At 37.7% G+C, this 13,722-nt stretch overlaps 3 protein-coding genes across 3 annotated transcripts; 1 reads left to right on the top strand and 2 right to left on the bottom strand.

The window, feature by feature from the left end:
- Nucleotides 1–255: 255 nt before the first annotated feature.
- Nucleotides 256–10,656, bottom strand: LOC114542616 (5-oxoprolinase-like). The gene is given in 35 exon segments (XM_028562127.1): nucleotides 256–2,037; nucleotides 2,107–2,204; nucleotides 2,284–2,444; nucleotides 2,552–2,634; nucleotides 2,844–2,918; nucleotides 3,020–3,169; nucleotides 3,527–3,990; nucleotides 4,152–4,244; nucleotides 4,343–4,424; nucleotides 4,524–4,625; nucleotides 4,710–4,857; nucleotides 4,960–5,063; nucleotides 5,178–5,241; nucleotides 5,384–5,496; nucleotides 5,628–5,766; nucleotides 5,877–5,926; nucleotides 5,998–6,057; nucleotides 6,059–6,083; nucleotides 6,197–6,278; nucleotides 6,397–6,485; nucleotides 6,682–6,911; nucleotides 7,002–7,089; nucleotides 7,418–7,472; nucleotides 7,617–7,734; nucleotides 7,804–7,892; nucleotides 7,962–8,028; nucleotides 8,118–8,163; nucleotides 8,272–8,324; nucleotides 8,590–8,669; nucleotides 8,782–8,897; nucleotides 8,984–9,039; nucleotides 9,137–9,187; nucleotides 9,291–9,419; nucleotides 9,544–9,735; nucleotides 10,437–10,656. Coding segments are annotated over 35 exon segments (3,912 nt in total). The 5' UTR covers nucleotides 10,623–10,656; the 3' UTR covers nucleotides 256–1,863.
- Nucleotides 10,657–11,570: 914 nt separating this feature from the next.
- Nucleotides 11,571–12,720, bottom strand: LOC114542608 (calcium-responsive transactivator-like). Its single transcript, XM_028562119.1, has 6 exons — nucleotides 12,565–12,720; nucleotides 12,404–12,433; nucleotides 12,215–12,261; nucleotides 12,029–12,113; nucleotides 11,679–11,942; nucleotides 11,571–11,588 (listed from the first exon to the last, which is right to left on the bottom strand). Exons 1-6 carry the CDS (start codon nucleotides 12,610–12,612, stop codon nucleotides 11,571–11,573), a joined length of 492 nt encoding a protein of 163 aa, XP_028417920.1. The 5' UTR covers nucleotides 12,613–12,720.
- Nucleotides 12,721–12,999: 279 nt separating this feature from the next.
- LOC114542617 (dynactin subunit 6-like) lies at nucleotides 13,000–13,711 on the top strand. The gene has a single exon (XM_028562128.1). The coding sequence runs from the start codon at nucleotides 13,005–13,007 to the stop codon at nucleotides 13,560–13,562; it is 558 nt and encodes a 185-aa protein (XP_028417929.1). The 5' UTR covers nucleotides 13,000–13,004; the 3' UTR covers nucleotides 13,563–13,711.
- Nucleotides 13,712–13,722: the final 11 nt, after the last annotated feature.

The following is a 13,722-nucleotide window of genomic DNA, read 5'->3' as shown; positions in this document are numbered from 1 at the left end:
CCCGGGATTATTTTAATATAAATATATTTACGAATGACGCAGGATCTTTAGACATAACTAATCCAAACTATCAATGTTTTTTTTTGCCTTTTTGTTAAAATAATTTGATGTGATTAAAGGGCTCCCTGACGCATTAATCCAGCATATTTATTGAAAAACTCAGCATAAATATCCAAAGCAATTACCTGAGGTTAAGTATTTGAATAACTTAATTCGTCTTATCCTAAATTTAGTAAAACAAAATGCTTTATCTGTTATATAGATGCGCTTTGCTCCTTCAAATTTGCTATTTCATATATTCGTAAAAAACAAAATTTTATATCTTAGGTAAAACATTTTGGTATTTATCTATTTATCAATACCTTCAAATTGATCCAGGCTTCCTCGTCAATCCGTTTGTCTTACTTCTTATAGAAATGCCTTGATCTTTAATTTCTATAGATTCTTTTTCTCAGCAATAAGTCGCTTAATATACACTTTTGCTTGAGTTGTGGTGTTGAAACTAGATGCTTTTATACTTATGAGCGCTGCTACGTGGGAATTTTTCATGCAAAGGCGAATACCATAATCAAAAATACTAATGACCAACACTGCAACTTTAGTTTCCATAAAATAACAAAAGTGGATATTCTTAGATATGCTTGAAAATTTCAGCTATTCGGACTAAAATTCCTGCCAAGTTTTTCAAATTCATAACATTCGCTGGTTAGCTGTTATAAAAAAGTTTTTTCCTGAAAAAACATTTTGAGACAAAAATTGCAAATCGAGCTATTGGTGTTTATATTAATTTATCAAAATTGCAGACATTTTCTACCATTAATGGGGCTCTTAAATTAATTGGAGGAAATGTTTGAATAATCGACTATGCCAATTAATGAAAAATTATTAAGTGTACAAATGGAAGGTGATAATGTTTAGCCTGATATGAACGCGGTCAATATTCTTCATTGTTGTAAAATTCAATGAAATATATTCTCGCACGAACATCAGCAAATGCATGTCCATTTTGTTTAATTTAAATCAAAAGGTATAAATTAAGTTAGGTCAACATATATCTCAAACATCTGGTGCAGTGTATATGAATGAATAAACGCCAATTCAGTTATTAAGTAAACCTTCACCATAATATTAATAAAAGCGATTTTTTTTCGAAAGAGGAAATTCTTCAGCTCTTACGTTTGATGTGCATGTTCCGACACTGACGCTCAAAAATGCCGTTTTAGGAATCTCCTGAAGATGATTCCTTTTCACCGGTTTAAACGTTCGTACCCGACATTAGAAAGCAAAAATATGCCCGGTTATGCTCAAAATTAATTACATTTCTTGATAAACAAGTTTTCAAAAGCCCTAAATTAGGAATAGTTCCCTTCTAGGGATGCGTTGCGCTGAGGAAAATGCATTTTTTAAGAATCCGTTTAGCGATGTCTAAAAATACCTGCATATCCTTTTATACAGGACAATATGCTGCATGGTTTGGTATGCTATCGTTGGCGTATAAGAGAGGAAACTTATTTATAGAGGTTCAGACAACGAGCATTGAGATCAGACAGTATCAGACACGGTAATGAAATCATAAATTATCGTCATCCATGACCATTTCTATTGACTATGCGATTGCCAAAATTTTGACATAATTTAGAAGCAAAGAAAAGCGGTGAAATGTTTCGATACGATTTCTTGCAAATTGGAATCTATCTATCTATCTCATGACGGTAATATAACTAAGTTCTAAATGTGAATAATAATCTGATTAATCTCTGAATTTCTCTCTCAGTATCATATAGATACATTTCAGATGTATTTCAAATGCATTTGAGTCAAAGTTTCAATTGTTAAGGGTCATAATAATGTCACCTATCTTCATCAAGCAGATTCCTGCTTCATCCGATAGGCATGTACACTTCCCTTCTCTGTAAACGTCTTTTTCGCTTCGGAAACGCGTTTTCTTCGCAATGGTTCGTCATTGTCCGTGATGCCGTCGTTTTCCGACTCGTTTCCATACCCTCCTCCGCCTGGAGTCTCCAAATGAAAGCAGTCCTAATTAAATAAAGACGGTTTCTTTTGAAACACATGAACATAAGAGTACAACAATGTACAAATACATACCCCAGCTTCCACTTTAACCGATGCTTTTCCTCCCAAGTTTATTTTCCGACCATCTTTGTAGAACAAAAGATTTTGACCACGTGACGCTGAAGAGCCACCTAATTCAGACGAAAAAGGTTTAAGATACACTTAGCGACTTAGCGTAACGTGGAAGACACAAAACCCAGCTCATATTACCTTTTAATCCGTACGGGCAGAATGCCCTTCTTTCGCTGAGAATTGATAATGTCAGCGGTCTTCTAAAAATCAACTCACGAATCACACCATCGCCACCTTTATATAAACCTTGCCCGCCGGAGCCTGGATTCAGTTGGAAACTTCGCAACACCACAGGGTACCTAAAAGGTTCGAGACATTCGCTATTATAACAGTCAGGTATTGACGATATAAAATGATGAGAAAATTGTGAAGATCTTCATTGAATACACTTTGAGTTAATCGCTACCTTTTCTCAAGGATCTCCGGGTCTGTGATTCTTGTGTTCGTCATGTGACTGTGAACACCACTTTTGCCATCCCAGTTTGGACCCTGTATAAAACATGAACAGATTTGAACCAAGCTTTCTGCCAATGATTGGGATGACTTGTATAGAAGAGGCCTTTTACATGATGGTTGCACAACAATTATATTTCCTAATACAGCGCCTGGCTGGTGCAAAGCTGGACCACTGGGCTGGACAAGGATTTAGAGCGATATCACGATACAAAATCTAGTTTATTTTCATTATCAATACTCACGGCGCCAGCCCCGCCAGCAACTGTTTCATAATATCCACAAGATTCGTCCCCAAAGGTGGTGTTGTTCATACAACCCTGGAAGAAATTGTCTTAGCAAGGTTGGACAGCAAGAGAGAGTGGTGATGTGGTACGTATCGAAGATGATGCAATCTGGTTTGAGTCGATGCAATCTTTACCTGTGAAGCAGCACATGTTTCGAATGCCCTGAAAATGACGTCGACAATCCGTTGAGTGGTTAGAACATTTCCACCAACGACAGCTGCAGTCTCGGATGGCGAGAGGATGGTACCGGATGGTATTCTCAACTCCACTGGTTTTAAACAACCCTAAAGGAAAGGAAGGTTGATAAATGAAGGTAAGAGGGTGTACCTGAAGTAACACTGGATAATGAAATATGACCTGCACTAGACCTCTCGAAGAGAGGTTTCGCAGTCCACAATAAATAGTTTAGTTTTTGTTTCCTCCTAAAGTAGTGACAAAGGATAAAAACAGGCAAGATTATTTTTACTGGGCCTTTGGAAAAAGCAGTTTAAAAATGATAGACTTATCCGGAGTAGAATTCTATTCTGTAGGACATACACTGGATAACTACTGGACTTCTAGTTTAAACTTTACAACTATAACTTTGCTATTCAGTATAATCGTTAGCAATTCACTTAATTTCCAACACACATTTATCTTACCTGATTCAGTGGCACGTCATGGCCAACCATGCAACGTAAACAATAAATAATTGCAGACAAAATAATCGCTTTTGGCGCGTTGAAATTCCCATAGACTTCGGGTCCGGTCCCTGTAAAATCAAAGACCGCGCTACCATCGTCTTGGATAGAAACACTCAGAGCAATCGGCGTCCCATCGTCCATATAGTCAACCGCTGACAATACTGTTTTTCCTGTACGCTCTTTAGTCTTGGCCCCAATCTCCTTAAGCATATCTCGCACGGCGATTTCGGCGTTCGTTTGAATGTGATTCATGTAAGCTTGCACAACGATCAGGCTGTATTCATCGATAAGTTCGGTTATGAGATCAATGCCCTTCTTGTTTGCAGCCACCTGAGCTTTGAGGTCAGATAAATTGTCGCGAAGATTTCGTGTACCGCTGCAGCCCGGGTACTTTTGGGGTTCCATGAGTTTCTCCGTGACACCTAGAGGATGAAGAGGGATGTGATGTGAAAATTGAATAAAGGTATAAAATGTACGAGTTGAGAGTCTTAGTTAAAGATTTCAGCCACACAGATTTAGGAACGCGCGCGCGAATCTTGTACGTTTTCTTCCCATATGGAAAAAAAGATGAGTGATATCTCACCTTCTTCATCAAAGACACCATTTTGAACCAACTTAAATGACGCGAATGTAGCCCCTTCTTCAGTGAGCAGTTTGGAATGAGGCGGCATAGAACCTGAAGAATTATCATTGAAAATCAATCAGAGCTGGTATTGTCACAACAGCACCGTTTGAATTGAGAATAGTAGGGTGTTGATTACAGTCGATACCAACCTGGTGTTATTCCTCCAATGTCAGCATGGTGACCTCTATTTGCCACGAAGAAGACTGGTTTTGGTTGTCCAGGATAAAAAACCTCAATTGGAACACAAAAGAAATTGGAAAAGGTTTCATCATTATCCAGTTAGATTTATCATGCAGTGGTGTGATTTTCATCTCTGGTTCCCGGTCTTACCGGCGTAATTACAGTCAAGTCGGGTAAATGACTTCCTCCAAAAGACGGATGGTTACAGAGAATTACATCACCTTCAAAGATTTTGTCTCCCAACAGGTTCATCTGAAAGATATGGACATTCATGACTCTTACAAAGACAGCTAGCGGCGGCATGAATATGTTCCTGAATAATAGCTCCGTCCATACCTGACATTGCACAGTCTCTTGCATGGCCCCAAGGTGTACTGGGATATGAGGTGCATTAGCTACCAGTCCACCATCAGGGCCAAACATAGCGCACGAGAAGTCCAATCGTTCCTTGATGTTGGTGGATATCGAGGTCCTTTGCAAAACCCTTCGGAAGGCAATGCACGAAATATCGTTAGATCCCAATTGATAGACAACTTATGTATGGTCATGACGGTGTTAAATTATCGCTAACAACGGATTATCTTACCTTCCCATTTGTTCAGCAATGCTCATGAACCGATGCGAAAATATTGACAGCTGAATAGCGTCCAGCTCTGTTGTGATATTCCGCTGAGAAAGGTCTCGGCCGATCTGATTTGTATTGAGAAATCATGAGATAATTTCGATAGGCATTATGATGCATATATTGTGATATTTGTTAATATTTCTATAGTTAAAAGACACATTGAACATCTTTTAACTTACCTGAATTTTCACGTCACCATTTTGCGTTATGGAAGCAGTACAATACGGTTCCACCAAAACAGTGCTATATATGATTTGAAAAAGATTATATTGAAGTACATATCTTTTCTAAAAAGCCTACGAGCTCGTGTTTTATAGTTAACTGTTAGAATCATCGTATTTTTAATAAATGTACTTTCATTTTCTGTTTGGATTCGAAAACCTACCAGGCTTTATCAATAATAATCGCAGGTCCCTCAATCTCATGACCGTAACTCAGCTTCTCAGATAAATATACTTTCGTATCAAGATATCCGCTTTCAAAGTAACACTTTATGACCTGCAAAATGAATGGAACAGGTTATACTAAGTTAAAACGGATCGTTTTTGCTGGTATTTCGTTACCGTGTGAATGAGATGAGTTGGAACAAAAAGATACAAAATCACAAGGATTCTTTTTTACCAACTTACGCTCTCAAAATCTGGTTTGTCTGTTGTGTGAAGAGATTCAAAAGTCTGATCAATGGACGAACGAGCTGTTCCTCGGACACGAATGTCATCGACAATGATTGCTCGGTCTGGAATAGTGAAACCAAATTCTGTGGAGTACCTGGGGAGATATGAGTATGCTTTTACGTGAAATCTGAAAGGTGGGGGGGGGGGGAGGCAAGGTTTGCCATTTGATGCAAAGGATTATTAGCAAAAAAATTCAGTTTCTACCTTTTAAGAAATGCTTCCTTAAAATCGCCATGAACACAGCCTTTTGCAACCTGAGAAAAAATTTTTTGCTTCAGCAGTCGACACAGCATTGTGAACAGCGAATTCCTAAATTTGTACTTACATCGCGTTCTGAGGCAGCACACATGAGAGCGCAATCCGTCCCGTCGTAACGTATACAGTTCAAACGCTTCGGATGAGACGTCACTCCTTTGAGGTGAAGCAAAAATCAAGAGTCAGTATGCGCCCCAATGGAACATCATGATAGGTTAACTATTGTTCCAGTAACGATCTTGTTCTGATCGATAAACTTTAAACCTTACTCGTCAAAACCTTGATCTTTGAGTTCTCTCTCACAAATTTTCTCCAGTTCCTCAATTTTATTGTCCAAATACTCGAAGGATTCTGCAATGTTTTAAGAAGACTAAAATACTACCCCGAGGCATTCAAATGATCTTAAAACATCTCGCTAAATTTCCTGCGATCCTGCTCCAGAGAATGCGGATAAATTCACGTATCTCACCTTGACAGTAAACCTTGGAGCATGTCTCTTGCGCCTCGTGAACGACGTCAGCTAATGCAATCCCATACGCCGATAAAATACCTGCATATCTATAATAAAACACAAGATTAATCAATCCATTGATAATAATCTTTTGATCAATCGATGATAATCGGGGTAATTCAATTAGTTAATCATTCATTCCATCCGTTAAATTAACTGTTTGTTACTCGATTCATTAGGTAAACTACTAAACATTTAATGAATAAATCAATCTGTCAACTGGTCCATAGATATTAAACATACTTGTGAATATACACTATTGACATCCCAAGCGACCTCGCAACAGCGCATGCGTGTTGACCCCCTGCACCTCCAAAGCACGCTAACACGTGACGTGACGTATCATATCCTCTAGCCTGAGTCAGAGCTCTGATTGGTCGACACATGTTCTCGTTTGCAACTTTTACAAATCCCATTGCCACGTCTTCTACAGACATTGGCTCCTTCCCGTCTGCGGCGAGAAATTGGTTTATCTGTGAAATGAAGAGCACATATTTGGATTCAAAATACGATCGTCTCTTTAACCGGCAAAGAGAATACGTGATAGAATAAGGATCACTTACTTCTTCAGTAAGTATTTTAAAACTGTTGTAAGATGAGTCTTTGTCCAATGGTTGATCTTCATTTGGTCCAAAGATACGAGGAAAATATCTTAACACATAACACAAAACACAACACATAAATGCATTGTCATTCTAATTCTTGGAATAATGTAGATCAGTAGATACGTTTTACGTCACCCCATCGCAAAGCTTTCTCTAACTTAGAGCTTTCACTCATAGCTTTCTCCATAGACAATCCAGAAGACATGTCTTTTGGATTGTCTATGCTTTCTCTAACTTAGGTAACCAAGAAGTATATTTGCATTCAGTTTCATATCGCGGTCTGTGACGCGTGCATGCATGCGGCATAGACCGCAATTTTGATCTGGTCACAAATACTTTCGGCTACCCAAGTTTCTACTCGATTCAAGACTCACTGAGGAAGTAATCGAGCCAGCACCAGATTAGCGTCAGTCACAGCCAGATTTCCTCCTAGAAAAATACACATATAGTGGAATAGTTTTGACAAAAAAGGTCTTAACAAGGTCTGATTCCTAATTCCTAATGAAAGCAAGTCTGATGTTTTGCATGAAGATGCTTCGGGTTGGTTTAGTTTTGATCCCATTCCACACAGACCTTTCCGGTAACAAACAGGACCCGGATGCGCTCCGACGGACTCCGGACCAACGACGAATATTCCCGAACGGAAAAACAATCTCGAACCTCCGCCAGCGGCGACCGTGTTCACATCAAGCTGTGAAGAAGAGATTCAGTCATTGAATCGTACTCCAGTTATATGCGTCATAATATTTAGATCTCTCACCTGAGGGGCCTGGATCGTAATTCCAGCTGTCGTTGTCTCAAAAACATGTTCTAGGTGACCAGCGTAACGAGAAACATCAGTCGACGTGCCTGAAACGTCATATAGATGAATTCTTTAAAGGTACCGTAACAAGGTACGCACCTCAATGGATTACCCACCTCCCATATCAAATCCTATAACAGGTTGACCTGTTTCTTCACTGTACGTCGTTACGGCATAGCCTACCTTTGAGTAAAGAGAGTGGAGAGTTTCATCATCATGATCTGCTCATCTGCATTGCTTAATCACGATAAAAAACAAAAGATACCGCTCACCACTCCTCCTGCGGGACCAGAAAGAATTGCACGAGATCCTGTGAACCTTTTACACGAAATAAAGAGAAAATTATCTTTAGAGAAATAGATTTTCTTAATGAGAATTTAGGAAACATCTTAATACGGTCCGCTTCTTTAATAAGACTGAACTTACTTCTGAACGGGTGTAAGTCCACCATCTGATTGCATGAAAAGCACCCGCACATCCTATGAAGCATTACAAATAATTCATCATTACTGTGGCATTCTAATAGCCAGGGTACTTTTGATGGCTTCTATCTAGGCCAGAAAATCTTTAGAGCGGGAGGTATAGCTGCCTGTTACCCCTGTCAGTGTATTAAATCCTTTCATTCTTCTTTATATATTGCAAAGAGCTAAGCATTGGCAATATGGTGCCGTCGTAAAACCGATTCAAGAACTAGCTTTTTAATAATCAACACGTTGAAATACTTTACAAATACTGTCTATATACCTTTAGTTCATCTTGAAAGCCAGCAGTAAAGCCACTAACGTATCTTTTGATGCACGGTGTTAGGTAGGCATCAGCGCAAGCTATGAAGAAACCATTACAAAAATATTAGCACGAGGTATTTTCCTAAGATCAACATTTATTTGGCCTGTAAGTCTCGTCAAAGACAACTATCACCATGATTCTTTCCTTCACCTGTGTATCCCCGAGGAACCATCTTTATCATTGGCATAACCTCCGATGACAAGGAGACCTGTGTGAACCCGACTTCCTTTGCCAACTCACCAACTTCCTTTTCATGGTTGTAGTAACTAGAACCCAATATAAATACCCAATTAGCTCTGATAAAAACACCTTCAGCTAACATACATTGTTGCTGATGAACATATATACCTACATGTAGGAATGCATTAGAACAACTGCCAAGCTACGAATCCCCTTGTCAAATATTCTCTGTGGCAAGATAAGGATTAAAAGAATATACCTTTGATGAAGAAGACAAGTAGCCATAATCTTGTAACACAAGTTATGACTCATTCAATATGACTACCTTCAAATCTTCCTTTAATTTCTTGCGATCAACATTTTCCCAAACTTCAAGCTTAACAGAATGCAAAATACATTTATCCTTAAAGCTCTCATAACTGATAGTTAATATAAAGGGTGAACATAATCATGTTAATCATTCCTAGCAACCTACTTACTTTGACATCAGATTTACCAGACACAATCCCATGATGAGGATATGAAATCCCACAATCATCCTGTGCTAAAACCAGTCTCTCATTGACCTCAACAACTTCCTCATACAAGACTTCGGGTTTTTCGATTTTCTGTTTTACGAAAGCCCAAAAAAAAGTTCAGTCAACCAAATTATAAACACTAAAATTCACAGATGAAGATGAAAAGAATGACAACATGAATGTCACAGTCATCAGATAACAGATTGTTTCACACCAGATCAAATATCTTTGGTCTTGATTGGTTACCAATATACAAAAGATCTTTAAATCCTTTATTGATCACCAATGCCATTGGTTCGCCTTTTCTTTCTAACAATGCATTGGTTGCAACTGTTGTACCCATTCGAATCCATTTGATGTACGATGGATTGATGGGTTCGCTGGGAGGCATTCTGATTCCAGTTTCCTAAAGCAGATAAAGCAGATAATTAATATAACAACTACTGATTAATTTACAATAATGTAGAAGTAATTTGGAAACAATTATTGATATATCTGTCATTATCTATTGATTGATAGACCATCGGCCAATGAATAGTGATCAGTAAATCATTTGTTACACCCTATTGAGAAATGATTCATTATCATCTTCAATTGATGACATAATCTATAAACTTGTTTGATACAGATAATGATCTAATCAATTGATTATATCATATTGATATCAAATCAACAAGGTGAACCTAGTGTTAATGAGCTAAAGACTTTGTTTAAAGGTGGGTACTGTCCTATAAATGTAAACAAACACTTTGTTTGCATTTTGAATCCTATATTCCTTAAAATATCAAGAACTTTCAAAATATTTGACACGCCAGACTTCTAAATGAATATGAGAGAGAGAGCTAGAGTTTATGTCCAGAGATATACAAAACATTCAAAATTTGAGCAATTTTAAAACAAGTAGACTACTCATTGTTATGAGCAAAACCGGATTTCAAAAAACCCCAATTTTTTTCAAGTCATTTGCATTCGATCCCGGCACATGAAATGTTCGACCTCTGAAACGGACCTGAATTAGAATTACTGGCAAACTAATTATGGAATTGTGGAATGTTTATAATAGAAAACGAATTAATAACGCACAATATTAAATATAAAAATTATAACCTGCTCCAAAATACGGCGAATTCCCTCGCGAGGTGCATCGGGGTAATTTGCAGGATCTTCAGAGAGTAATTTCATTACTATGGATTTGCCAGTGGGTGTCTTGGCGAACACATCCGTGAATGTCCCACCTCGATCAATAGCGAAGGAAAAGCCTTTAAATAACTTGGTGTCCATTGCTTTGCGCATTTAACTGCATTGACCGGGCTGCAAGCTTGCAGTCTATGATTTAAAAGTAAAAACAGTGAACGGGTCACAAGATCATCACAAGTCACGTGCAAATACCAGCTTTTATATAAAGTTAATTTACCATTTCTTTGTTTGAAATTTAGAGTATAAAGCTGATGCAATTCCTTCGTTTTCAGACGTTTTGAGGGGTGAGATTTTTTACAAAGTCAAATATAATTAATCACATTTCCTGACCACAAGAATCCCAAAACTTCTTTTAGAAAGAGGGTTGTATATTCAGGCTTGCCAGATTACTGAATAATACTTGTTTCCTTTGTTTCAAAAAGAGAAATCAGAAATCATATGGTCAACTACAATGTTTAGATTATTTTTTCAGTAATCTGGCAACCCTGTTAATATAATATATGGAAGAGAATGCAGAACAGCAAACAACTTTAAAAAGCAATAATCCATTACCCTTTATATACAATTATACATATAATAAAGACTGTCAACAGTCTATGTGGTAACTAAATATGGTAACCTATTTATATATACATGTCTACTGTGGTACATATGGGTTATTATATCCAGCATTCATATGTGGTGGAATAGGGTACGGGTCATAGGATGGTGCCCCCTGCTGGTAGGGTGCCATGCCATGGGGCGATTGGCCCGAGAGTCCTTGATTTCCAATATAAGGTTGGTTTATTGGCTGCTGTGGATGGCCTTGTTGGGACGAATGCATCTGTACAGGGGGTCTGTTGTAACCCATTGCAACACCTTGCTGCATCATAAACTGTTGTCCTTGTTGCTGCAAACGAGTTGCATGCATGTTCGGCATGTAATTTTGCTGCTGTCCTGGTATTGACGGATTTGTGGCACCCATGCTTGGTGCTATCATTTGATTGGGTACATTACTTGGGTAACCTGTTGCAGTTGTTGTACTGTTATCCAACGCTGAAGGGCTCATACTAGCATTCCCACCTAAAAAATAATTTATCAACTGTAAAAGAAGTTTTCCTTTGCATTTGACATTGTGGCAAATATTGTGATGGATGTTTTGGTGTTTCTTACCATATTGGTTTTTGGCGTGTTACCAGTGCCATCAACTTGCACAGTGGTCATTGACTGTGGAGCCGTGTGCATGGTACTTGTCATTGGTGATCCAGCTGACGAGATAACTTGTGATGTCATGTTGGGTATCGCCGTTGAACCTTGATCCATAGATGTTCCTGGTAGTATCTTTCGGTCCTGTATATTGACAGGTACATTGCCACTTGGTACACCCATTGTACCCGAGACAGGTGTGGTACTAGGTACCCCAGTTGGTGTTGGAGCCTGGAAGAACAAAGACATTAGATGCTTACAAGTATATAGTTGAAATACGAGCAATTTAATACAAAAATAATACATAAAAAACATACAGGTGGAATCATAGCTTGAATATTCTGAGTTGAATCAGCCAGACTGGCCAAATACATGAGATTTTTGTGAAGAAGTTGTTGGTATCTAAATTTAAGTGAAAACAATGTCAAAATCTTAAACACCTTTTTATCAATATAACTTCATTTTCACAGTATATTTTTGTTTTGATTTCTGTTTCAACTTACTGAATACATTCAGCAGCTTTTCCCTTGTTTTGGTAATCCACTATAGCCTAATGTATCAATTTGAATTAATAGGTAATTATGTGGGGAATTACACTGATAATTAACTAATTAGAACAATCATTCAATTAAATTATAGTATGGCATTGAAACTTATTATAGCAGAAGCTAACAAATACTTGTAAATTTCACCTGAATAAGTTGGGCATTTTCATCAAGGAGCTGAAACAAAATCGTAGTCGTTACAAGTGAAAGAACTCTTACGTGAAAACACGTGTTTATAGTTTACATTTTGCTACAAGTAAGATTCCCAATATAAGCAATATTTGTATTAAATCAAATGTACACTTTACCTTTTGAACACTTTGAGGATTGCCTCTTATTCGATTCCCCCACGACATGTCTACTTTCCTAATTTATCGAAGGACTATTTCTTATACCAAAAGTATTTCATCTTCCGTTTCTTTTACATTCACATTTTTGAAAACGTAGTAATAATTGCTCACAACTTCATGTAATTCACACTATAGACATGTCTTTTAGAAAACTAGGGGGAGGAACTCGAAAGAATTCTAAAGATTATCAAGGAAGACCGAAGATGAACAGTTTTTGATAAAAATTTGTCCAAGAAACTAGCGAGCTTTTAAAGTAATAAATTAATACTATCAGCAGTAATGAATAATATTCTCTTTTGAGCTCTTCAATATTGGTTAAAACTGCATCTTTTTTAGATGAACTACCAGTTGCACCCCCCGGAAATTCCTAAATGAATTGTAGAAAAATAGAATACAAAATGGCGCACACTCAACGACATTCGGGCACGCCAATTTCTAAAAACAAACCAAAAATTGGCATGGGTTCCATCGTTTGCAAAGAGGCTGAAATACGGGGTGAAGTAGTGATCGGTTCAAAAACGGTTATTCACCCGAAGGCACGTATCTTGGCTTTGAATGGACCAATCAAAATCGGGGATGGTAATTTGATAGAGGAACAAACGTGTATTATAAACCAAGGTGACAATGGTGAAGGTGATTTGACTGTTATGGAGATAGGAAATAATAATTTCTTTGAAGTTGGTAGCCACTGCGAAGCAATCAAAGTTGGCAATAATAATATACTGGAGTGTAAGTCTAAAGTGGGTCAACAGGTTATTCTCGGCGATGGTTGTGTCATTGGTGCCTGCTGTGAATTGACGACGAATGAGACTTTACCGGACAATACAGTGGTGTTCGGCAAAGACTGTCAGAGAAGGGTGCAGTCTGAACGACCACTTGCACAAACATTGCAATTGGATTTTTTGACTAAAGTATTGCCTAATTACCATCATTTACAGAAGAGTTCAAGAAATTAGATATTAAGAGATTTTTAGGACAGATAGGACATTGTTGTAAAACATATTGCCAAACTATTTCATTATAATGACTAACAAAATGGAACAATGCAAAAACCATTGATATATTATAACTATGATGTTACTGCTAGAACAATAACCTGTATATTACAAGCATATT

The sequence above is a fragment of the Dendronephthya gigantea genome, unplaced genomic scaffold (genome assembly GCF_004324835.1).
Source record: "Dendronephthya gigantea isolate DGI-Jeju-01 unplaced genomic scaffold, DenGig_1.0 000370F, whole genome shotgun sequence".
Classification (NCBI taxonomy): domain Eukaryota; kingdom Metazoa; phylum Cnidaria; class Anthozoa; order Malacalcyonacea; family Nephtheidae; genus Dendronephthya; species Dendronephthya gigantea.
Note: the sequence above shows the minus strand (reverse complement) of the source record. Positions and strands in the feature narration are given on the sequence as shown.

Coding starts and splice junctions, on each gene's coding strand:
- LOC114542608 (XM_028562119.1), bottom strand. CDS start 12,612: ATGTCGTGGGGGAATCGAATAAGAGGCAATCCTCAAAGTGTTCAAAAG. Junction 12,434..12,564: donor ATCCTCAAAGTGTTCAAAAG/GTAAAGTGTACA, acceptor ATTTTGTTTCAG/CTCCTTGATGAAAATGCCCA. Junction 12,262..12,403: donor AAAATGCCCAACTTATTCAG/GTGAAATTTACA, acceptor TTGATACATTAG/GCTATAGTGGATTACCAAAA.
- LOC114542617 (XM_028562128.1), top strand. CDS start 13,005: ATGGCGCACACTCAACGACATTCGGGCACGCCAATTTCTAAAAACAAA.